At 48.9% G+C, this 25693-nt stretch overlaps 1 protein-coding gene across 2 annotated transcripts in view; it reads right to left on the reverse strand.

Moving 5' to 3' along the window:
- The window catches only part of plx (PTB_TBC1D1_like and TBC domain-containing protein plx), an 81134-nt gene extending 56874 nt beyond the window's left edge, over window positions 1-24260 (reverse strand). For both annotated transcript variants that reach the window (XM_050184099.3, XM_050184098.3), the window contains exons 1-3: window positions 23191-24260; window positions 18881-19147; window positions 3810-4050 (exon numbers count right to left, since the gene is read on the reverse strand). In XM_050184099.3, the coding sequence (XP_050040056.1) occupies window positions 3810-4050; window positions 18881-19147; window positions 23191-23643 (961 nt within the window). In that variant the 5' untranslated portion in view covers window positions 23644-24260. The remainder of the gene's footprint in view (window positions 1-3809; window positions 4051-18880; window positions 19148-23190) is intronic.
- Window positions 24261-25693: the final 1433 nt, after the last annotated feature.

Genomic DNA, 25693 nt, shown 5'->3' on the forward strand with positions numbered 1-25693 from the left:
GCTTAAACGGCCGCATCAGGTCAGTCATTTTGAACAATACTCGTTCTCCTGCACCGTGTGCCTGACTTCCATTACGAGCGCGTTCCATCTCTAACTCGAGACGCTTCATTTCCAAAGCGTGTTGACGGTCGCGCTCTCTTTCTTTCTCTTGTTGCTCTCGTTCTATCTGTTCTTTACGTTCGCGCTCATCTTTCTCTTTCTGTTCTTTACGTTCGTGCTCATCTTTCTCTTTCTGTTCTTTAAGTTCACGCTCCTGTCTTTTTGCCGTCTCCCTCTCCTCAATGGTCTCAAGGCATTCCGACAGCTCGTCATCCTCAGCTTCTAACTCAAGAATAGCCCTTAGCAGTTCTGGTTTTCTGAGTTTGTCTCAGACATCCAGACCCAACTCTCTTGCAAGCTCCAGCAATTTCGGTTTGCGCAACGACTTCAAATCCATGGCTGCTCTGAATGCTGCTTTCTCTACTGCCTACTATTGTCTTGCCGCAAACTAACCCGGCAGCAACGACAACCACAATTACCAGCTCTGTTTCTGACACTAACAAAAGCCTGGCAAAACTCAGAAAAAGAAAGTCCCGTACTCACCAAACCTCGCAGCCAAAAATTCCGCGCAGTCGTTCCGCTGCAGGCAACCAGTCATCACACAGGGCTCGTTGCACTGCTCCCGGATGGTCGTTGTGCTGCTCAGCATACAGTCAACCGCATCTCTTCGCTGCTGGCCTCCGTTGTCGCGATCTCACCGCTGGCACCAGTTGTTGGGGTCTCGGTGCTGACGCCCGTTATTGCGAATGGGTCGCAAGCCCCAAGGGTAGCGTTGGCCTGGCGGCCTGGGGCACTGGAAGCATCCGAAGGTCCCGGCAAAGCATGAGAAGACTGGTAACAGAACAACTTGTTTATTCTAACATAGCAAAAGAGCGGCCGGTCAGGACGACCGAAGTGGAGAGACGGGAGAGCACGTAACTCAACAGTACAAATCGGAGCCTCTCTCCTGGCGTCCGGGGGCAGCTGCTCTTATACTCTCGGCGTCGCGGGCCAGAAGGAAGGTCACGGGATGAGCCCACGACACGGCGGAGCATGAGCCCACGACGGCGCGCACGGTCGAGCCGAGAGACCTGCTGAACCGAGTGTAGTGACGCATCGCCAACCCGCCGACGGACAGACCGCCTGGCTCCTCACTTGGGGAGCTCCGCTCCCCGGCTGCCGCGCTTTGACAAGCGTGGGCACACACACACACACGCACACACGAAGACACGTGGCACTGAAACACGCCTGGACACGCTTGGCGGGGAGGCGTTGTGGCGGCGTCGAACGGGCCAAAATGTCCGCCGCTTTGAACGAAGCCCCGGCGTCCGTTGCATCCGCGCCGGCATTACCGCGCGTTGTAGGCGAAACGTAACAGCGGGTTAAGTTCCATTAGCCACTCGTTACACCAGTCCTGGACTGCATTAAGATCACTTTGAAGAGAAGATTGGTCAGCGGTAGAAGTAATAACACGATATATCACACAGTCATCCGCGAACATACGTATGCTAGATGTTACGTTTAATGGTAAATCATTTATGTATATTAGGAAAAGTAGCGGGCCGAGCACGGATCCTTGTGGGACGCCTGATGTTACAGAGACTGAATTAGAATTCCTATTATTAATGGTGACGAATTGTGAACGATTAGTCAAGAATTCTTCAATCCACTTCAGTATATTAGGGTCAAAATTTAAGTGGGAAAGCTTTATAAGAAGGCGTTTATGGGGCACTTTGTCAAAGGCTTTAGCAAAATCTAAAAATAATACGTCAGACTGAAGATTACAATCAAGGTTAGAGTGCAGATCGTGTAAGAAAGCGGCAAGCTGAGTCTCGCAGGAGTAACCACGGCGAAACCCGTGCTGGGCAGGATTAAAAAAGTTGTTCGAGTCGAGAAATGCCATGATGTGAGTACAGATGACGTGTTCCATGATTTTGCAGGGAATACTAGTTAGAGAAATCATCATATCAAAATGAATTTCTTCCCTTGTGTGCTTTTCGAGCACCAAACAAATTTCTAATTAACATTGTTTAGCTAAATAGAGTAACAGTGCATGGGAGAGGACAAATAAAACTAGCAGACGAAGCGCTGACTGTCAGCCGAATTTTATTGCACACAAGGCAATAGGCAATATATTGTTACGGAGTGATCGATAAATGGATAAACGTAAGGTTTGGCAGAAAGATGAAGATAACGATGAGGATGCTTGCCCGTGGGCAGGATCAGACATATTCTCTTGCCCTAGCGTTCTTTGTAAATATCTTGTAAATATATCCTTCGCCTAGATCTCACCTTCGTCACACTTTGGTGGAGGTGCTGGAAAGAAGCTGCTGGAAAGGAGACAAAGTAGATAAGCCGCACAAGAAAAAAAGACACCTGCTTGTCCTTTCTTTTTTCAATAAATGTTTTTCCTCCTCCCCCTCCACCTCCTCTCAAATACAAAGCTTGATCTGTTCCTTCCATATGTCCTGTCTCATGGTATACTGGTACTATAGTTAGCTCAATTTAGCACTCTCTAACAGTGTTCAGATTGCAGATTCAGAGTCAGTTCACAGCATAGGCAGTGTGGCACACAACACAAGGATGGTATGACGTCGAATCTAATCCCACAGAGCAGTGCTAGGAGAGCTGCCTAACAGAGTTTGTTGCTCTTATGATAGTGAAAACAACTTGTAAGTGTGGTAGCATACAGCATAATGCTATGCTAGTTGAGCAGTGAGCCAGTAAATCAGTTTGGGTCCGGCCAAGTTTGAATTCTGCATCACTTCTGGTAAGCTGTAACAGCAGCACCTCTGCAGTTTCAGTATGGAAAACATGGATTTTTCCAAGCTGTTTCTAATGCGCCCATTTGTATTGCACAAGCGAAATTTTGTATAAGCCTTTTTTGTAGCTACACTATCACTACAATTATTTTAATGCAATGCAAAATTTTGCTGCAACTGACCTTTCATTTACTACTGAAGCAGATTGTGCATTATAGCTGAAATTTGTTGGCACCATTATTACAGCTAGATATAGAGGTTTAGGGAGGGGCAGATGGCAGAATTCTTTGAACTCTATACACAATGACAGCTTCATGTATCTGGTTGCATTGAAGAGCGATTACCAATGGTACCTTTTCCGCGAGGTAGTTTGCCAAGCTAACAGCAGTGTAGTCATGATCGCAACCAACACTTACTAGCACAGTCTGCTTGTATATTAGACAGTTTTAGCAGAGCGCTTACGGTACGCTCCGCCATGCTCAGACCGGCATATCATAACGATTTGCACACAGTTGCTCACCGGAACGCTACTGAGAACACTGATGCACGTGTGCACAACGCTCATAGTGGCAGTGGAACGTAGACCGCTGCCCACATTCCACTAGGAACCAGATTTAGCGGAGCGTCAGGGCGCGTCTAGTTGCTTTCTTTATCATTTTACAGCCAAGCTGAGAAGAAGTCACTGACGACTCTGGGAGTCGCGCTTGTTAGATAAGCGAAATCAATGCATTCTATGCAGCCACCGGTGTGCGTGAACTGTGTGCGGAGCGGAGCGTAAGCAACGCTCTGCTAATACTGTCTGTTGCAACACAAAAATTGTAGATGTAGCTGTCATGGTGAGAACATACAGCAAAGAGAATTTCTAGTATGTGCAGCTAGCGCTTCATTTGAACCATGACCGGTGCCGCCATTATTTGGGCAAATGTGTGCAATGCAGAGAAGCAGACCTGCAACTTGGGAAGAAAGGTCCATATTACATGTGAATAACACAACTAGGCCGCAAATGCAGCTCGCGAGGGCAGCACTCACCATTCTGCAGCTCTTGACAGAGTGCCTGGCGAGACTGGACATCCAGGCTGTGTGTGTGCGTGATTAGCGTGTGCGGCGGTGGTGCAAGCAGTGATGCTCCTTCTCCAGAGCTGCCACTGTTGCCGCCACCACAGCAGCGTAGGTCCTCAAGCAGCGCTTCCCGAGCATCCAATGGGTTGCCCTCGCTGATGTTCTCCAGTGAGCTGCTCACACTCTCTGCACTTGTGGCGCTTGACACAATCTGCAACATCATTCGGTTTACTACACTGCTTTCTGCATGAAAGACAAACAAGCATAAGGATGAGCAAATGCATACTATGTTGCATTGCGACAAGCAGGCACTGCCAGAGCAAAGAATGAGCCTGGCTGCTCACTTCTGACCCCTCGCTCACCGCAGAATGTGGTGGCGTTCCTGCGACTGGCCACCTCATCATGTAAATCAAAGTTAACCCACGTTGTGCTTAATTGTGTCCATTGTGCATTTGGTCACTTTTTATACACATAGGAAGCAGGTTATGAAATTGGCAGTGTTTTGACCTGGATTTCTGCCCCCTCCTGCCACTTTCCAGCCCTTGTGCGACAATCTGTGATAGTTTCAGCCCCCATCTTTCACAGTTCAGTAAAAGGCAACACAGTTAAAGCAAGCCATGGCAGCCATGGCAGCTCACACTAAAGATGAGACAACTCAGCTGCTTTTCTTTCTTCTTATTTCTTCTTCTTCTTAAAGGGACACTAAAGTGGAGCAACAAACCAGTTTAGACTAATAAAATATTGTTTGAGAACACTGCAGGCAGTCATTTCAAAGTAGAAGTTTGATTATTAGATGAGAAAATGAAGGTCGAAGTATCAGTATTCGAATTTCACGCCGAAACCTCGACGCCAGTATGTCAGTGTGACGTCAGGGATTCCAAATTATGTTTTTGCATTTGGGCCGCGCTGGCTGAGTAAAGGTTCCCAAAACTTGCCACGTTTAATATTTGGTTCCTTTAGAACACAATGTAGTCTATCTGTACTGCTATATAATTAAGTAGGCCCTAGAAGATGCCATCAAAATTCATGACGTCACAGCAACCAGGTGCTGGAACTTCAAGGGGCGTCGCCACCAGTCTTTTGTTCTTACGATTTTTCTGGCTTACCAAGTGTCTTATCGTAGTACGAGTGGTGTTTTTACATGTCCTAGAGAGGTAATTTACTGATACAGAAGAAATCATTTTTCTCTTTGGTGCCCCTTTTAGTTCTGCACCGCATATGTCAGGTGTAATAAACATTTTCTCATTTTTCAAGGAAAGACTACAGCAGCAACAATAAAAGAAAGGCTTGTATGTGCTCCACAATTTAACTAGAGCTGCTCCGGTGACGTGTGTGCTATACGAGTAAGAGTTTCAACTTTATCAGGGCAATGAAAATATCAAATTGGCTTTTGGAAAGGCCATGCAATTAAGACATGCACTGCATTGGTTGGACATACGCATGCACACTGTATGGGGTTCTAAATAATCTTTTTTTTTTTTCGTGGTGTCAATGATCTCCAAATTCTTGTATTTGATGGCACATTTGTACACATGTGCAGTTAAAGTTAAAATTTATGGTATTGTGTTGAAATTTACCATATTTTGCAAACTATAATCTGCAGATTTTACTAGTTTAACAGCTGGAATTTCACAGGGTGTAGACTATCCATGGGTTCAGACTACACATGATTTTATTTCTTAAAGGGCCCTTCACCAGGTCTGACCATATTGAACTGACAAGCGCAGTGCATACAATGCACGCTAACGATAGTGTCTAAGTATTACATCATTCCGCGCTGCAGAAAGAGCTGAAATTTTCAGACCCAATGCCATTTGCCTTTCTCCTCACAGGCACCGCGCTCCCAGCTCATAATGGCAGCACGTGATATGCAAGCAAATGCTGCTCACGATAGCTAAAGTGCCTGCTTTTCTGTGCTAGGATTTGTGAGCACACACATTAACATGCAACTTCATATATGCGCAGAATACAAGAACAGTTGTGATAGCACCGAAAAGATGAGCCTTCATGGTTCAAGCTCAGTGTAGTCTAGCATGTGCAAGAACTAAAGATTCTGAAGGAGACGAGAACATCGAGGAACCATTGGTTGAATCTACTTGTTTTGCGCTGGCAACCCCAACAAGAGTGATTTTTACAGCTTTCAGAACTGACTCCTATATGCAGCATACCCAGACATTTACTCATTCACAAACTTTTGCTCACCAACTATTTACTGCATACAGACAAAACCTACTGTTTACTAGGTGCAGACAAGCTGAAAGACCTATAACCAAGCAAGCGTGAAATTTTCACAACATATTGCACATTCGCAGGCATTACAACGCCTGATGAACACCAGCATAAGTTTTATAAATTGTGCCTACTATGGCATAGTAAGCTGTCTCAAACACTACCATTCCTGCTTGGATGCACTAACGTACTGCCGAGCTATGCCTCTCTGAACATCACGTGCAAGGCTAAATTAAGATCCAATTGCACCTTGTGTAGCACGACACGAAAACTGTGATGCAACACATGCATGGTCAAGTAATGGCTTCTTTCCTACACAAAACAACGCCAAAGTAAGATGTGTGGGTAGTATGGTTGCAAAGATTTAAGCAATAATGCTATATTGTCACATAGTAGTGACAGTAAAGAACACAGCAGCAATACTGTGAATGACGAAACTAACTTTTGTTGGGCAAACCTGTGCCCACCAGAAACAGGCTACACCTAAAGTACCGTAAAAGCTCATTAATTCGAATTCTGCAGGGATGCTATGAAAATTCAAATTATACAAAATTCGAACTAATGAAAGTCAGAGAAAGAAATCGCTCGGTTAAGGCGCGTATATAGTCTGACGTGGCGTGAGCAAGCGCGCACACGGTACGTCACGTTGGCGTGAACAACGTCTATACTTCGAAGCACTGGCACAGCCAACGTAACCGGACGCGGCCAGCGCGCCCGACGTCGAGATGGCTCTTGCTCCATCCGTGCGTTCGTCGCGCTGACTGGGGCGGAGAAAAAAACATGTCGCAGTCTCACGCGAAAAGCGAAGCATCGATTGCAATAGAAAATTAGAAGATAACTATACGAAGTATGGATAATAGTTTTATCAGCCGTATAAACTTCTAAGCATTCGCTTACTAAATAAATTAACAAGCACGGTTTCACGCGCGCACAGGTAAGCATGAACGCATCTCGCTCGATGACTGCGGAAACACGCTGAAAAACGCTGGAGTGAGGACACGCAGCAGTAGCAGCGAGCGAACTGACATTTGTACAGCTCTCGCTTCAACGTGAACGAAACATAGAAAGCACATCGCATGTGAAGCTACCGGCACTACGCACACTCTGCAAACATCGCAGATCGCTTTGAAGATGAGGCCCACGTGGGTGCGCACTTTGGCCATGTCGCAGATCTCTTTCAATATGCGGGCGCCGCATGGCCGCGCTGTAAGCAGCAGCCGCCGAAGATCGTCCCCCCCGTCCCTCCCTCGCCTCACCCCCCTGCCTCGCGCGCGACAAGAGAGGGCGCGCTCCACCCCACCTTCCCATCTCGCGCACGCGAGATTGAGCAGCGTTCGCCGGCTCACCCTCGCACGCTCGTACACAAAGAACACGGCACGCGGCGATGGTGTTATCGTCCTTGCCGCTGATCGAAAAAGCAAAGCTGCGCGACCCGCGCGGCTACGCGTGCGCTCCCGCGCACTAGCACTCTCTCCATCCACGATGATGCAGAGTTCGAATTATCGGTGGCGGTGCGAATTTCAGTGTGAATAAGCGGGATGTGTTGCATATTGCTTTCAATGCATTGTTGGACGGACTACGGCGACTACTTCGAATTATCCGAAATTTCGAATTAACGAGTAGTAAATTAACGAGCTTTTACTGTACAATGATAGCAACAAACACAGTCGGCAATTGGCGAAATCTGATCTGCCTGTCAGGCACGTCGGCTTTTATACACGAGCCATCAAACGTTCCAGAGTAATCACTGGTGCCCACGTGTCTTCCAGAAAGTTCTACACCATTCGCGTCGCGCATACATGCAATCAGATTACACAAGGTTCGGTGAAAACAGGCACTGGATAGAACCATTGATAACATTCCAGAAAGTTCCGATACATGCAGGCGCGTCCCGCGCTGAGCGATAACATTTGTTAGACGGTGACAAGCGCTCACCCGAAAAAAAGAAACAAGTCCACGTGTCAATGCCCCCCTCTCAAAAAGCATCCCAATGCTACAAATATAACAGGAGAGTGAAACACAAAAGGACACTTATCAAAGATACAAAGTCCAAAAAAAGAAAGTCCGGAGGTCCAGCTTCGCAATGTCCCAAAGTTCATTAGCACTGGTAGAATGGCTTAAGTCGCACCACATGGACTATTTCAGGTTGTGAACGACGCTGCTGTGATAGCGAAATGCCGTTTAGTACAACCTCACAGTCGAGTGCACCAATGCGTAGGATGATCTTGTAGGGTTCGAAATAGTGGCATAAAAGCTTCTCGCTAAGTCCTCGTCAGCATATTGTGGTCCAAACCCAAACACGGTCACCGGGCTGGTACACGACGTAGCATCATTGAAGATTGTAGTGTCGGCTGTCGGTCCGCTGCTGGTTCTTGATGCGCAGGCTGGCGAGCTGTCGGGCATCTTCGGCGTGCTGGAGATAGGCGGCGACTGCAACAATTTCTTCATCGGTGATGTGCGGCAACATAGCATCGAGACTCGTCGTAGGGTTCCTGCCGTAAACGAGTTTGAACGACGTGATCTGTATTGTTTCTTCCACCACCATGTTGTAAGCGAAGGTTACGTACGGCAGGACCACATCCCACGTCTTGTGCTCGACGTCGATGCACATTGCTAGCATATCGGTGAGGGTCTTATTCAGGCACTCCGTAAGACCACTCGTCTGCAAGTGGTAGGCAGTTGTCCTCCTGTGGCTTGTCTGACTGTATTGCAGAATGGCTTGGGTGAGCTCCGCTGTAAAGGCCATTCCTCTGTCGATGATGAGGACTTTTGGGGTGCCATGTTGCAGCAGGATGCTCTCGACAAAGAATTTCGCCACTTCGGCTGCACTACCTTTCGGCAGAGCTTTCGTTTCAGCAAAGTGGGTGAGGTAATTCGTGGCCACGATGATCCACTTATTTCCAGATGTTGAGATCGGAAAGGGTCCCAACAAATCCATCCCAATCTGCTCAAATGGTCAGCAAGGAGGCTCGATCGGCTGTAGTAATCCTGCTGGCCTTGTCGGTGGTGTCTTCCATCGTTGACACTATCGGCATGTCTTGACGTAACGGGCAAAATCGGCAGTCAGGCACAGCCAGTAATACCTTTCATGTATCCTCGATAGCGTTCGGGAAAATCCAAGATGTCCAGCGGTCGGATCGTCATGTAGGGCGTGCAGCACTTCTAGACGCAGCGCTGAAGGAACAAGAAGGTAGCTGGCGTGGACCGGTGAAGAGTTCTTTACAAGTAGGTTGTTTTGAATAGAGAACGAAAACAATCCTCGCTTAAACGCCCTAGGGACAACGTCAATGTTCCCTTCCAAATACTCGTAACAGGCAACATCGGCGGTCAGGCGTGGCCAGTAATACCTTTCATGTAGCCTCGATAGCATTCGGGAAAATCCGAGATGTCCAATGGTCGGATCGTCATGTAGCGTGTGCAGTATTTCTGGACGCAGCGCTGAAGGAACAGCAAGAATGTAGTTGGCGTGGACTGGTGAAGAGTTCTTTACAAGTAGGTTGTTTTGAATAGAGAAAGAAAGCAATCCTCGCTTAAACGCCCTAGGGACAGCGTCGATGTTCCCTTCCAAATACTCGACAAGCCTTTTTAGCTCCGGATTGGCTCATTGATGTTTAAGTGTCCCACACTTATTATTCCAAGGAAGGCATCGTCATCCTCGCCATCTTACGGCGGTGGGTCAATGGGGGCGCGTGATAAGCAATCGGCATCAGAGTGTTTTCGTCTGGACTTGTAGGTTACAGAGATGTCATATTCTTGCAGTCTGAGGCTCCACCAAGCCAGGCGCCCTGAAGGGTCCTTTAATTTCACTAGCCAACACAATGCGTGATGGTCGCTGATGACTTTGAACAGCCTGCCATATAGGTAAGGGCAGAATTTCGCAGCAGCCCAAATGATGGTGAGGCATTCTCTTTTGGTCGGAGAATAATTGCCTTCCGCTTTTGACAGTGACCGGCTAACGTAAATTATCACCCGTTCAAGCCTATCTTTCCTTTGGACTAGGACGGCACCGAGTACTCGGCTACTGGCGTCAGTGTGGATTTCGGTATCGGCGTCCTCGTCGAAGTGTGCAAGTACCGGCGGCGACTGCATGCGTCGTTTGAGTTTTTGAAATGTGTCGGCCTGCCGCGTTTCCCCTTGAACTAGACATCACATTTAGTTAGATGTGTCAGTGGCTCGGCGATGCATGGAAAGTCCTTGACAAAGCGCCTGTAGTAGGCACACATGCCAAGGAATCTATGCACTGCCTTCTTGTCGATGGGCTGCTGGAACTTTGCGATGGCAGCTGTCTACTGCGGGTCGAGGCAGACTCCAGATTTGCTGATGACGTGGCCTAGGAATAGAAGCTCATCGTAAGCGAAGCAACACTTTTCCGGCTTCAGAGTGAGCCCTGATGACTTGATGGCCTCTAATACTGTCGCAAGCCGCTTAAGGTGATCGTCGAAATTTATGGCGAAGACGACGACGTCATCCAAGTAAACAAGAAAGCTCTGCCAGTTCAATCCTGCTAACACCGTGTCCATGAGGTGCTGGAATGTTGTAGGCGTCAAGCACAGTCCGAATGGCATGACCTTGAACTCGTAGAGGCCGTCTGGCGTGATGAAGGTGGTCTTTTCGCGATTTATTTCGTCGACTTCTATTTGCCAGTAGCCGGACTTCAGATCCATCGATGAGAAGTATTTAGCATTGCAGAGCCGATCCAATGTGTCATCTATCCGTGGGAGGGGCTATACATCCTTCTTAGTGGTCTTGTTCAGCCGACGATAATCGACGCAGAAATGTAGGGTTCCGTCTTTTTCTTCACCAAGGCAACAGGAGATGCCCACAGGCTTTTACATGGCTGGATAATGTCCTTGCACAGCATTTCGTCGAGGTGTTGTCTTATAGCTTCACATTCTCGCGTCGAAACTCGGTAAGAGCTCTGGTGGAGTGGTCGAGCACACTCTTCGGTTATTATGCAATGATTTGCAACTGGTGTTTGCTGAATCCTCAATGACATCGAAAAGCAGTCTTTGTATCGTAGAAGAGTTCTGAGCTGTTGCTGCTTACTCTTGGGGAGACTTGGATTTATGTCGAAGTCTGGTTCAGGATATATGGTCGTCAGGGTAGAAGCAGCAGAATCCGAAAGGACAAACACATTGCTGGTTTGCACAATTTCCTCGATGTACGCGATTGTCGTGCCCTCGATGATGTGCTTGAACTCCCGACTAAAGTTCGTTAGCATCACTTCCACTTTCCCTCCGTGCAGGCGAGCAATCCCTCTTGCAACACAAATTTCACGGTCAAGCAGTAGACGTTGGTCGCCCTCGATGGCACCGAAACACACTTCTACATCTGCATGTGTTTCGGTGCTGACAGAAACAAGAATGCTGGAACAAGGCGGGATGCTTACTTGACCTTCAAGCACACTCAAGGCGTGGTGACTACGAGAGCTCTCCGGTATAATCGCTTGATCTTCTGACAGTGTTATCAACTTGGACTTCTTTGATTCTTTGATTCCAGACTTCATCGGGATGGTGGCATCTCGTTGATATGTCGTTAAGACAGGATTTTTGGCATCTTCAGCAGCGGCGGAGGATCTTCGTCAGTTTGACAAACAGTAATCACACCTCCATCGGTTGCTGCTTTTAGACTTCTAGATATGTAGATATGGGCTCGTATACCAGCCCCGGGCTGGGCCAGTGTATGGTTGGCGTTGCGGCGACAGGTAGCGTGGCCTGGTGAGGGCGAATGGGACAGCTGTCGAGAACTCCACTGAGTGGTGACGAGGTAGTCGGCGATGTCACGTGGGCATTCCCCAAGCTGCGGACACGGTGCGTTGACGATGAACCCTTTCAGTCTAAAGTTGCGGTATGGGCATCGGCGGTACTCATGGCTGACTTCTCCGCAGTGATAGCAGAGCAGGCGGTGGTCGGGTGCTCGCAAATGTCCGTCTTCCTCGTGTAGCTGCGCTGGACGACGGGTGGGCGTGCTGGCGGCGGCGGACCTTCATGGCGGGCAATGACGGCGTAGGTTATCTCTTCCGGCTGGGGCTGTGATGATTGTGGTTGCACCTCAAGAACTACAAGTGATCGCTGAACCTCTTCTTTGACGATGTTGGCGATTGGGGCCGCTTGAGGCTGCGACCTTGGAAACAGTTTCTTCAGTTCCTCGCGAATGACCGCTCTGATGGTCTCTCGCAGGACCCCGCTGCCGAGTGCTTAAATGTTGGTGTAGTTTGTGGTCAGCGGTTATATTGCCTTGTCCGCATATTGAGCGTCTTCTCAATAGTTGCTGCCTTGGAAATAAATTCTGCAGCAGTCTTAGGTGGATTGCATATCAATCCGGCGAAAAGCTCTTGCTGAGGAAGCAAACTTTTTTTCTCTTCCGACATGTCTGGGTCGGCGTGTCGGAAGAGGCAAGTCATCTCCTTCGTAAAGATTGCGATGTTCTCATTCAGCAGCTGCATACGGGTTTCCAGTAGAGCTTGGGCTCACTCTTTGCGCAGGATGCTCGTGAAGGTCTGCAGGAAGCCGTTGCGGAACTGCAGGTCCCATATAGTCAGGGTTAATTCTCGGTTCTGGCAGCCTCTTCTAAGGCGAAGTACACACGCCGGATCTTGTCATTGGAGTTCCAGTTGTTGAATGCAGCGACCCTTTCATATGTTTCCAGCCAGTTATCCGGGTCTTCAAATGATGATCCACAGAAGGTCGGTGGCTCCCTGGGCTGTTTCAGCATGAGGGGAGACGCTAGGGCTGCCATTGTGGTTGACTTAGCGACAATCTTCCTTGTCATCTCAGGTAAAAGTCCATGCTCCGGGGGTAGTCCTTGCAGCCTGCAGCTACCTCGCTGGTTCTTGGAGACAATGTTGTCTTCCGCGTTTGGGCTTGGGTCACGCGTCCAGTACACCAACGCAAAGCACCTCCACCAGATGTCACATAGTAGTGACGGTAAAGAACATAGTAGGAATACTGTGAATGACAAAACTAACTTTTATTGGGCGAACCAGAAAACAGGCTACACCTAAAGTACAACAATAGTGGCGAACACAGTCGGCGATCGTCGTAGTCTGATATGCCAGTCAAGCGCATTGGCTTTTATACACGAGCCATCGAACGTTACAGAGTAATCGCTGGTACTGTTACGTTTCGCCTACAACGCGCGGTAATGCCGGCGCGGATGCAACGGACGCCGGGGCTTCGTTCAAAGCGGCGGACATTTTGGCCCGTTCGACGCCGCCGCAACGCCTCCCCGCCAAGCGTGTCCAGGCGTGTTTCAGTGCCACGTGTCTTCGTGTGTGCGTGTGTGTGTGTGTGCCCACGCTTGTCAAAGCGCGGCAGCCGGGGAGCGGAGCTCCCCAAGTGAGGAGCCAGGAGGTCTGTCCGTCGGCGGGTTGGCGATGCGTCACTACACTCGGCTCAACATGTCTCTCGGCTCGACCGTGCGCGCCGTCGCGTGGGCTCATGCTCCGCCGTCGCGTGGGCTCATCCCGTGACCTTCCTTCTGGCCCGCGACGCCGAGAGTATAAGAGCAGCTGCCCCCGGACGCCAGGAAAGAGGCTCCGATTTGTTCTGTTACGTGCTCTCCCGTCTCTCCACTTCGGTCGACCTGACCGGCCGCTCTTTTGCTATGTTAGAATAAACAAGTTGTTCTGTTACCAGTCTACTCTTGCTTTGCCGGGACCTTCGGATGCTTCCAGTGCCCCAGGCCGCCAGGCCAACGCTACCCTTGGGGCTTGCGACCCATTCGCAATAACGGGCGTCAGCACCGAGACCCCAACAGCTGGTTGCCAGCGGTGAGATCGCGACAACGGAGGCCAGCAGCGAAGAGATGCGGTTGACTGTATGCTGAGCAGCACAACGACCATCCGGGAGCAGTGCAACGAGCCCTGTGTGATGACTGGTTGCCTGCAGCGGAACGACTGCGCGGAATTCTTGGCTGCGAGGTTTGGTGAGTGCGGGACTTTCTTTTTCTGAGTTTTGCCAGGCTTTTGTTAGTGTCAGAAACAGAGCTGGTAATTGTGGTTGTCGTTGCTGCCGGGTTAGTTTGCGGCAAGACAATAGTAGGCAGTAGAGAAAGCAGCATTCAGAGCAGCCATGGATTTGAAGTCGTTGCGCAAACCGAAATTGCTGGAGCTTGCAAGAGAGTTGGGTCTGGATGTCTCAGACAAACTCAGAAAACCAGAACTGCTAAGGGCTATTCTTGAGTTAGAAGCTGAGGATGACGAGCTGTCGGAATGCCTTGAGACCATTGAGGAGAGGGAGACGGCAAAAAGACAGGAGCGTGAACTTAAAGAACAGAAAGAGAAAGATGAGCGCGAACGTAAAGAACAGATAGAACGAGAGCAACAAGAGAAAGAAAGAGAGCGCGACCGTCAACACGCTTTGGAAATGAAGCGTCTCGAGTTAGAGATGGAACGCGCTCGTAATGGAAGTCAGGCACACGGTGCAGGAGAACGAGTATTGTTCAAAATGACTGACCTGATGCGGCCGTTTAAGCTTGGAGAGGACATTGGTTTGTTCCTGGTTAACTTTGAGCGAACGTGCGAGAAGCAGGGGTTCTCTCGGGAAACGTGGCCTCAGCGCTTGCTCACTTTGCTACCCGGCGAGGCGGCCGACGTAGTCGCTCGCTTGGAGAGAGAGGAGGCAGAGGATTTCGACAAAGTGAAATCGAGTCTGCTAAAAAAGTACCGGCTGTCAGCGGAGGCGTTCCGTCGGAAGTTTCGGGAAAATGAGAAAGGCAAAAGTGAGTCATATACAGAGTTTGCGTACAGGCTTATGTCAAACATGCAGGAGTGGCTCAAAGAAGAGAAAGCGTTTGGTGACCACGAGAAAGTTCTGCAGTGTTTCGGGCTAGAACAGTTTTATAGTCGGTTACCTGAGAACGTGCGGTACTGGGTCTTGGATAGGCCAGACGTTAGTACGGTGGCTCGAGCCGCTGAGCTAGCCGAGGAGTTTGTGACCCGTCGGGCTCGCGGAGCTAAGGACGGTCAAAAGGGTGAATTTGGCTCCAAGTTTGAGAGGCCAAAGTTCACGCCCATGAGAAAGCGGTTCGAGACGAGGCAAGCGCGCGTGTGTTACACGTGCCAGAAGCCGGGTCACTTTTCGGCGCAGTGTCCGACCGAACGTAAGGAGACGGCGGCAGCCGAAGCCGAACGCAGAAAGCGGTTCGAGGCGAGGCAACCGCGCGTGTGTTATACGTGTCAGAAGCCGGGACACTTTTCGGCGCAGTGTCCAGAAACAAAACCAAAAGTCGTGTTTTTGTCTTTATGCAGCACTGACGAGAACATGAAGCTTCTCGAGCCTTACATGCGAGACCTCCTCGTGAACGGGAAAGAGTGCCGAGTGCTTCGCGATACCGCAGCTACGATGGATGTCGTTCACCCCTCTTACGTAGAACCCGATATGTTCACGGGCGAGTGCGCATGGATCAAGCAAGCAGTGGAAGCTCATAGCGTGTGTCTGCCGGTAGCAAAAGTGCTTATTGAAGGACCTTTCGGAGCACTTGAGACGGAGGCCGCAGTGTCATCTATGCTGCCCCCCCAGTACCCGTACCTATTTTCGAACAGGTCCGATCACCTCCTGCGCGAGAAGGGGCTTTTGTTTGGTGAGGCTAGCGTTCAGGCCTTAACCAGATCGAAGGTTCGGGAGCTCGCTGCAAAGGCGGTAGTTACGGGGCCGACGTTGTTGAACGATGAGAAAGGGTCAGAGGCGCAGCAAGCTAGTATTCAGAGCACGCCCGAACGGGATAAAATTGAGCCTGTAGCGTTAAAAGCACCAGATACTGGAGAGGAAATTCCCGATGCGGGAAAGTTAGAAGAGCTTCCGGTCGAGCTTCCGGGACTAGGCTCAGTGACGAACAGGAAAGACACCGATCAAGTCATTAGTGACTTAATAAGTAAAGCATCGCTGTCGCCTGAGCAGAAAACCGAACTACACCAGCTCTTACAAGAGTTTCAAGGTCTGTTCTCTGAGAGGCCTGGTAGGACTTCTGTCCTTACTCATGACATAGAACTTACCTCCCCAGAGCCAGTACGATCCAAGGCGTACCGGGTGTCACCCCGCCAGAGCGATATTATGGAGGCTGAGGTAAAGAAAATGCTACAGCTCGGTGTTATTGAGGCGGGTGAGAGTGATTATACCTCCCCTTTGATTTTAGTTGAGGTACCGGGCAAGGAACCTCGTCCTTGCGTCGACTACCGCAGGCTTAATTCCATCACTAAGGATCAAATTTATCCGATCCCTAACATCGAGGAGCGCCTTGAGAGAGTGAGTAGCGCTCAGTTTATTTCCACCCTAGATCTTGTCAGGGGTTATTGGCAGGTTCCACTTACAGAAGAGGCTAGTAGGTATGCGGCGTTCATTTCACCAATGGGGACATTCCGTCCTAAAGTTTTGAGTTTTGGTTTGAAGAACGCGCCATACTGCTTTTCAAGCCTCATGGATAAAGTGTTGAGGGGACAGCAAGAATTCGCTTTACCGTATCTAGACGACGTAGCGATATTCTCCGCATCCTGGCCTGAGCATATGGCGCACTTGCGGGCAGTGCTAACCCGCCTGCGCGATGCGGGCTTGACAGTCAAGGCTCCCAAGTGCCAGTTAGCACAGGCCGAGGTTGTCTACTTCGGACACGTGATTGGTCGGGGTCGTCGCCGCCCCTCTGAAATAAAGGTGGCCGCTGTGCGAGACTTCCCGCAACCGCGCACGAAGACCGATATTCGGTCGTTCTTAGGTGTCGCCGGCTACTATCAGAGGTACATCCCCAGGTACTCTGATATCGCGTCTCCCCTAACGGATGCTCTAAGAAAGACAGAGCCGCAAACAGTCGTCTGGGATGAGACAAAGGAAAGAGCTTTTAGCGCCCTAAAGAGCGCCCTAACAAGCCAGCCTGTGCTACGATCGCCCGACTACTCAAAAGGGTTCGTTGTTCAGTGTGATGCTAGTGAGCGAGGCATGGGCGTTGTACTGTGCCAACGGGAAAATGGAGAAGTAGAACACCCCGTCCTGTATGCTAGTCGTAAGCTGACGAGTCGTGAGCAGGCGTATAGCGCCACCGAGAAAGAGTGTGCGTGTATCGTGTGGGCCGTTCAGAAATTGTCATGTTACCTAGCTGGCTCGAGGTTTATCATTGAGACGGATCACTGCCCTCTCCAATGGCTGCAGACCATCTCTCCCAAAAATGGCCGCCTCCTGCGCTGGAGCCTCGCTTTGCAACAATATTCCTTTGAGGTGCGTTACAAAAAGGGGAGTCTCAACGGTAACGCCGATGGCTTAAGTCGAAGCCCCTAACGTGGGAATCAGCCTCAAAATTGCTTGTTACTGATGTTTTTCTTCCTGAGGCAGGATTTTTAACCTATTGCTTTCGTGTAGTGTTTCAAAGTGATGATGTGCTTTCTAGTGCAATTTTCCGATTTGTGGACGCGTTCTGAGTGCTGCTAAACTACTGTAAGGAACTAGGCAGCAGTATAAAAGGGGAAAGAGCCTGGCAGGGCTTAGTGAGGGTTGTGCCGTGCTTGCTGACTGAGCGGTTGACTTTCGGCGTAGTTCTAACGCTTGCCGGAAACGAGAACAAAAATGTCAACTCTCCCGAAGTCACTTTGCAGTGTCCTGTGTGCACCTGAACGTGAGAACGAGGCCTTCTCTGTGCACTGCGCTCAAGAAACGCCAAAGGACGCCCGACTTCGGTTATGAGCATCATCGAGCGACATCCCTCCGGACAGCGGATGCAGTCCCCTGACCATCGGGATCTCCTTCCCCCGGCGGGGCGGTCTGTTACGTTTCGCCTACAACGCGCGGTAATGCCGGCGCGGATGCAACGGACGCCGGGGCTTCGTTCAAAGCGGCGGACATTTTGGCCCGTTCGACGCCGCCGCAACGCCTCCCCGCCAAGCGTGTCCAGGCGTGTTTCAGTGCCACGTGTCTTCGTGTGTGCGTGTGTGTGTGTGTGCCCACGCTTGTCAAAGCGCGGCAGCCGGGGAGCGGAGCTCCCCAAGTGAGGAGCCAGGAGGTCTGTCCGTCGGCGGGTTGGCGATGCGTCACTACACTCGGCTCAACATGTCTCTCGGCTCGACCGTGCGCGCCGTCGCGTGGGCTCATGCTCCGCCGTCGCGTGGGCTCATCCCGTGACCTTCCTTCTGGCCCGCGACGCCGAGAGTATAAGAGCAGCTGCCCCCGGACGCCAGGAAAGAGGCTCCGATTTGTTCTGTTACGTGCTCTCCCGTCTCTCCACTTCGGTCGACCTGACCGGCCGCTCTTTTGCTATGTTAGAATAAACAAGTTGTTCTGTTACCAGTCTACTCTTGCTTTGCCGGGACCTTCGGATGCTTCCAGTGCCCCAGGCCGCCAGGCCAACGCTACCCTTGGGGCTTGCGACCCATTCGCAATAACGGGCGTCAGCACCGAGACCCCAACAGTACCCACGTGTCTTCCAGAAAGTTCTAAACCATTCGCGTCGCGCATACACTATTCAATCAGATTACATGCAATCCCATGCAATCAGATTACAAAAGGTTCAGTGACAACAGACAGTAGATAGAACCATCGATAACATTCCAGAAACTTCCGATACATGCAGGCGCGTTCCGCACTGAGCGATAACATTTGTTAGATGGTGAAAAGCACTCACCCGAAAAAATATTAGTAAGTCCACATGTCAATATTACGTTTTTAATACATCAGTTCCAACAAGTTACCCACTTTGACTGTATCTAAAGACGTTTCACGTGAAAAGTGCCTAAAGAAAAGAAAGCAATGAGTACAAATGTGTGTATTGTGGAACGTAGATCATGTGGATCTTGGATGTTTAACTGTCGCACTCTTCACAGTGGTCTGACTCACCATGGGACCTTCACTGGTGGCCGGTTGAAGGTTGGCCTCTACAGCTTGGCGTGCCCGTGCTCTCTCAACAGCATCATCTAGAAAGTTGTGCATGCTCTGCTTGGACGAGCCCTTGATCTTGCCCACGTACAGCACCTCAAACTGGTGCACTCCGCTGGCGCCTCCTAGGTCAGTGCAGCTGCCCACTCTTGCAAGTGGGGCACCAGCACTGTGGTGCAGCGACAGTTCCTTGCTCACCTCTCGAACCGTCATGAACAGCTCGACCACCTGTACACCCCATGCAGGTGTATCATACCACACATAGCGGGTCACTGCAGCTGAAGCACCAATGACATTTCAACGACACCTTTCATCGAAGCAAGTTCTTCAAGAGACAATACTGAGAAATATTTAAGTTTAGCTATATTGATAGAGCAAACTCGGAGGGACGAAGACCGTCTGTGAAAATTCATTCGGGGCTGTTAAGAACTGACTAACCTCACAACTACGAGCGATGGCTAGTGGTCAATGCATTCCAAAAATTGCTTTTGCAATGTATGCATAAAATGAGACTCCATAAATTTTGTGTAGTTTCATTTCCACATAATGCCATATGGCCACACATGTGGAAAAACAAAAAGGAATCACACTCCTGGAATTCCACATGAGTGCAAAAGTTAGCAGAGGTTTAGTAAGTGAGAAAGAACATAAGAACAAAGGAGTGGCGGCAACACTACCTTAAAATTCTTATGCCATCACCTGATCACTCCTAGCTACGTGTTTGCCGATAAAGCAGGATTACATTGTATTTAAACTTTCATGCAAATATTCAGCATGGCAACTTGCAGGAACTTACACTGCACAAAAGTGGCCGAAATTGGCATAAGTACAATGAAATCTGTGACATCACACCAATGTCATTGGTGGCACAGTTTAGGCATAAAGTTAGAAAAGAGATGTCTGCGGCTGTATTTCTGATGATCCCTTTCAATTTTTATTCTCACTGGCCTTCATCACTGGCTCAAATGCAACCATAATGCTGTTACTGCTTGGATCAGCCAATCAGTTTGACAAATTATAAGGTAAAAAAATTGCAGAGCCATTCCACTCTGTGAAGGTAGATGACCAGCGAAGCTGTAGCACATCACACAGGGTTAGACAAGGGTACATGCATTTATTTTTATCATTTGATAATAGTAGTGACGATACCTTTGCGATTACTATGATATACACTGATTGGTTCGGTTACAACCTTAGAGAGAATCTTGGCCAAAGTTAAATCTACGCATGACCATTGTTGAGTGACTTGGATGGGTGTGGCACTTGAAACCAAACTCTTCCAGCACAAGCATGAACCATTTCTTGTCTAGTTTTGAAATTTCCACATTGAAGTCTTCAACGATGACCACAGTAGTATCATCAATGCTAACCGATGAAAAGCGTGTGGTCATGAACTTCTCGATATTGCACTTGGGTGTGCCTGTAGATATATACACAGTGGATATCATAATTCAGTCTTTCGTTTGTATGGCACAGACATCCTCACAGCAGGTGGCATTGTCCTCTTGCAAGTCAAGGGTGTATGGTTGTACATAGAATTTGTCCTTTGCATATATGGCAATGCCCCTGCTCGTGGGAGTCCATGTGATGTTCACAAACGATTCCAGTATACCCACTGACTTTAAACAATGCATCTTTATTTATTTATTTCATTTATTGTTATTGTTATTATTATTATGGGTGGAGTGCTTGAAATCTGCTTCATCTCTGCTGCGGGTCAGCCTGGTATTACACTACCTCCAGGATCAGCCCACATTTTTGCTCACGTATGCTGCAAATGCATTGAAGGGTAGCGCTATACAGCTTCTCTGCAAAATGGAAAACTATATGCATCATTACAAAATGGAGCCCAACGCCTTTCTTTTTTCCATTTTTTCCACAAAAATTCAACACTTTTTAGCCAAAGAAACATATAAATGCAGTGTGTGGCAGCAGCGCTACTGGGACAGGGCCTGAAGGAAATAGAAACAGGACATGCACTTCTACTTTCTTCCGTCCCCATCCCAGTAGTGCTGCCTCCATGCACTGAACGTTCACCAACTCACCCAGTTTTCCCTCCTGAAACATAAATGCACCTCTGAAGGCACAGCTATATTACCAGTCTAAACTGGCTAATAATCTGTAGTTTCTGTTCTCCTCCAGAGATCACTGCAAGCAAGTTGAATGAGGCCTAGTACATCCTCGCAATGCCTGCAGTGCTCATCTAGTCTTGCACATCCAAGCAGCACCTCTTATATCAACTTTTTTTTTTTTAACCATGCAGCTGTGAATGTAATGTGCTGTCCAGCCAGTGGTGACTTCCATCTTGAATGCCACACAAGCTGGTCAGCTCGATAGTGTGCCAAGGACAAAAGATACCGATTAAGATCTGCTGTTACAGGTTTCATTATTATATGTTATTTATTGTGGTTGGCTGAGCTAGGCAAATGCTTACCTGATACGTAATTATTTATATTTTCATTCAAGACCATTTGATCAAACATGTTCTTTTGCATCTTATCACTCAACTACTGCTTAAATAATATGCAACATTAAGTCTCTCAGGCAGCTATGCTGCAAACACTAACAGAACATGTCCAATCCATGCTAACAATCAAGTGCATTACATTTCCTCCTAACATCAGTACCACTTTCAACAGTGCATAGGGAATATCCTTTTTTTCTTTTTTAAATTGAGAACCCCTGGTTTGTGATGGTACAACCTATTCAGGCATATTTGAGATGATTTAGGTCATCCTAAATCTACAATGCAAGAACGAACAAGTATGCATCAGCAAAGAACCTCAATTATATTCAACTTTGTGAAAGCTCTGTTAAACAAGTGATGCCGAAATTGTTCTAGGCCGCAGAAGAATATGTATCTTCCAACATGCATGGAGAACCTCAATATGTTTCTATTTCATGCTAAGTGGCCATAAATCTTATGGTCTGAAATTGTTCAGTATGAACTGACTAGCCCAGCAACACATACTACTGGTGTATGGAGAAGCTGATAGTGTAGCTGGTTCCAAGTACACACACAATTATGGCACACTGTCAGTGTGCACTAGTGTAAATAACTGTACAGCTACCATGGCCCACAGCTAGAGCAAATAATCAATGTGTTCCAGATTGCAGTGGTAATGTTTACAAGTGACCATGGGATCAAAAACAGCTCCTTACTGAATATATGCTGCCTCCTGAATAGTGCACCTACCTAAACATAAAAAGCCAGGGCTATTCTGAGCCTAGCTAACACTAGTAAATGCCAATGACACACTATGCAGCCAATCACTCAAGTGCTCAATACAAAATTTATTATAGCTTTACATATTTTGTTGTAAAAAAGCGCCACCGATGGGCGCTTAAAACATGTTGAGGGAGTATTAAAGAAACCTACACCTCTCTGCTACATATGATTGATAACATAAATGTCGACAAAACAGTGCCGACTACACACCATGACTTTGGAAGACCTGCCAACATTCCAAGTAGCTGCTGATCCCAGTGACATTCATGCTGTTTACTGCCCATATAGAACTCCGCGGGGTGACAAGCCCCAATTCATTTTACATGATTGAAAGTGTCTGCATCGCTCTACTGTCTGTCCAAACAAGTTAATTAAAATGTTCATTCAAGGCACCTACACAGCATGGCATTTGTGCTCAAACTTTAATTTCTAGTGAATATTAGCATTGTCACTTGTGGAGCAAACAATGCTTTGTCGACTTGCCGTACTACTGTCTCCCAACGCCGCTGTTTTATGGCTGTGTAGCGGCACGTTCTAGCGGCAAGTACTTGCACCCATACCCTAGAAATCGCTTTTATATACTGTATTTTGTACAAGCTCCTCCAGCGTCAGTTTATTTTTTCAAAGGTAGCGAGGACGGATCGAAGGGAGCAAGATGAGACGCGGACACCTCAGTGCCTCTCAGTTCATGCTTACTTGTTCGTGTTTCATTTATCACATGAAGCGACAAAAATGTTTCCCGATTTTGGCACTTTCCTGTGCCACCGGACAACTACAACCAATCAGAACAATAACTCTTATCACCTGCCTGAGCCCTGAGCCGGTATAGGCGCGATGAAATAAAGATACACGGTTATCCAAACACCTCTGCTGTTATCTCCGGCAAATGCTATTTGAGGCGAACAAGATAGCATATTTAATCGTTTCACACACTTCACTGTTACACACTCACCCGTGCGCACAACGCGCTGAGCAGCGCACACAGCTGATCGGCTTAAAGACGTGGAACGAAAGAGTGCAAAATAAGGGAGTCACCACTAACCGTGTCCTTGTCGCTAGCCTGGAAGACGTGACAGTAGGGCAGCTCGTCGGGAGCGTTTCTCTGCAGGTACGTGAAGCAGGTGCGATCAGCGCTCGAATGGGAGAACTTGGATATAGACTGAAGCGGATGGTCGAACACGAGTTGCTCGTCATGGTAGGACCGCGCCTTGAGAGACGAGTCGCGTACTTCAAGAAGCACGTCCAAGGGTTTGCGCAGACCTTCGCGCCGTAGATCTGCCACGATCCAAGGCAACATCGGCATAGTGTAACGCCGATCTAAACACATGGAGCCAAGGTACTTGACGCAAAAGTTGCGGGCCAGGGGTCCAACGAGGGTGGTGGGCCGCTCGCTGGCATTCTCCTGAGCAGCCACAGCCGGCGGGCCGCGTCCCTCCATGCCGGGGATGTTAAGCTTCTTGTAGAAGCGATTGCGCAGCACTGTCGAGTCTAGCATCAAGGAGCTCGGCGGAAAGGCTATCCGCCGTTAACCCTTCTCACAACACACGGACAGGCATTGCGCACACCGCGGATGAAAGGGCCGGTACCGCTGCCGCGGTCACCGATGTGGCGCGGCGCGCGTCGAAAGCCCCATCTACGTAGACTTCCCCGCAACTTCCCCGTACGTGAACGCACCAGCAACCTAGCAACAAATAACACGGCGAGGATGCTGGCCACGGACGCTGACACCTTCCTGTGCTGCGGTACTGGGACAACTCCGCTAGGGCGGCAGCGCACAGCTGTTTTACGATCCAAAATAGACGTGCGAAGAAAGTGCAGCAACTCGCACGGGTCAATAGCGTCCTGCCAAAGTCACAGTAGAGGGAACGACTTTCCTTTTTCTTTTGTGTATTTGGGTACAAGTTCAACACTTTAATCGGTTTGCCTAGGTGTGTCGATTGCAGAAGCGCTCAGTCAACGACATAAATACGCGCGCAGGGGTGGAAGAATTTTCGCAACGCTTGCGCGGTGGCGCAGCAGCAGCATCCTCGTCAGACCTCGTCGCAATCCCGACCTTCCATAGCTTCCACTAAGGACGACAGCCGCAGTGAATGCGCCTGCGCGAGCGGAGAACGCGCCCGCAGGCTGAGCAGCTTTCTTTACTCGTACTGTTCACAGGTAGCAACCATGTGCGTAGTACCTAGACGCGCGAATTATTCCCTAGCCGTTCCGTACGGTGCTCGGCAGCGCAGACCGTTGTATTTATTATTTTATGATCGTGGGCGTTCCTATGAAGTGCGAGCAAAATTACTTCCGGAGCACCGACGTGAGCTGAGTGTTTCTTGCCGGACCAAAGCAGCTCATTGAGTAGCTGAAAGCGCATGACTTGCAATTATCTTTTTTGGCGCGCATTTCGTTTTCTCCGCACGTTTACGAAGGCTCGTTTGCGTTCTAAAGACCTTATTAAGTATATAAACGCCAAATGTTGGCCCCATGTGTGAAAGCAGAGTAAACGCATATAGTGACGCACGTACAGCATGTGAGTTTGAGCAATTGAACTGAAAAAAATAAATGAGCACTTTTAAAAAGTTTGCACCGGACCTTCGGTGCTTATCTTGTCACACAGCAATAATCGTCATATATCTTCTACGCCTTTGCTATAACGCTGCGCGCTCGGTACTTCCCGGCCATCATCATGGCCATCATGAAGGACGTGAAAAAAAAATAAATAGGAGAGAGCATTACGTCACGCAGCCAGCTGCAGCCTTGGCAAGTGAACGCTCCGGTACGCTAGTCCCTTTGCTCGGTGCATTACTCATGTCACACTCTTAAGACAGTTGCACCCTTTGGGGTGTTTATTTGTCCCACAACGATATAATCATCTGCCTTGCTTGCGTTTCCTTAGTTCAAAAATCGGCGCTCGCTACTTTCCTGTTGAGTAGCTCTGTCATGCTGATAGCGCGCAAGCCGTTCGTGACTTGTAATTAGAGACTTTTAGCTTGTCCGCTATTCCGGTAAACGGGAGCGGTTTGGGCGGATTGCCGGATTTGCGGGGGCGTAAACGCGAGCGGCCAGAGCGGTGCAGCCGCCTGGTAGCGTAGAGTTCAACCATACAAACACAGAGCTAAAACTGCAGTAACCTACTATATCCTGCTTCGCTAACTCGTGCGAATTTTCGGCAGCGGCGTAATTGTGAACACGATTACGCCACTGTCAAAAATTTACACCAGCAGCTAAGCAGAATATAGTAATTAGCTTTGTGTTTGTGTGGTTGAGCTTTGCGCCACCAATCTGGCCGCTCACGTTTACGCCCCCGCCAAACGCCCGCGCTTGCCGGAATACCGGACACGCTAAAAGTCTCTATTACCGGGCTCGCAGCGTTAAACAAATGCGGGCAAGACAGATGACGATTATCGGTGTGGGACAAGATAAGCCCCAAACGGTGCAATTTGTTGAGAGAGTGTTGCGGGACAAACATATACCTCAGAGGGTGCAACTGCTTTAAGAGTGTACACTCTATAAAAAAAATTACACCCTTTGGAACTTATCTTGTTCCACAACAATAT

Source organism: Dermacentor andersoni, chromosome 4, assembly GCF_023375885.2.
Source record: "Dermacentor andersoni chromosome 4, qqDerAnde1_hic_scaffold, whole genome shotgun sequence".
NCBI lineage: Eukaryota > Metazoa > Arthropoda > Arachnida > Ixodida > Ixodidae > Dermacentor > Dermacentor andersoni.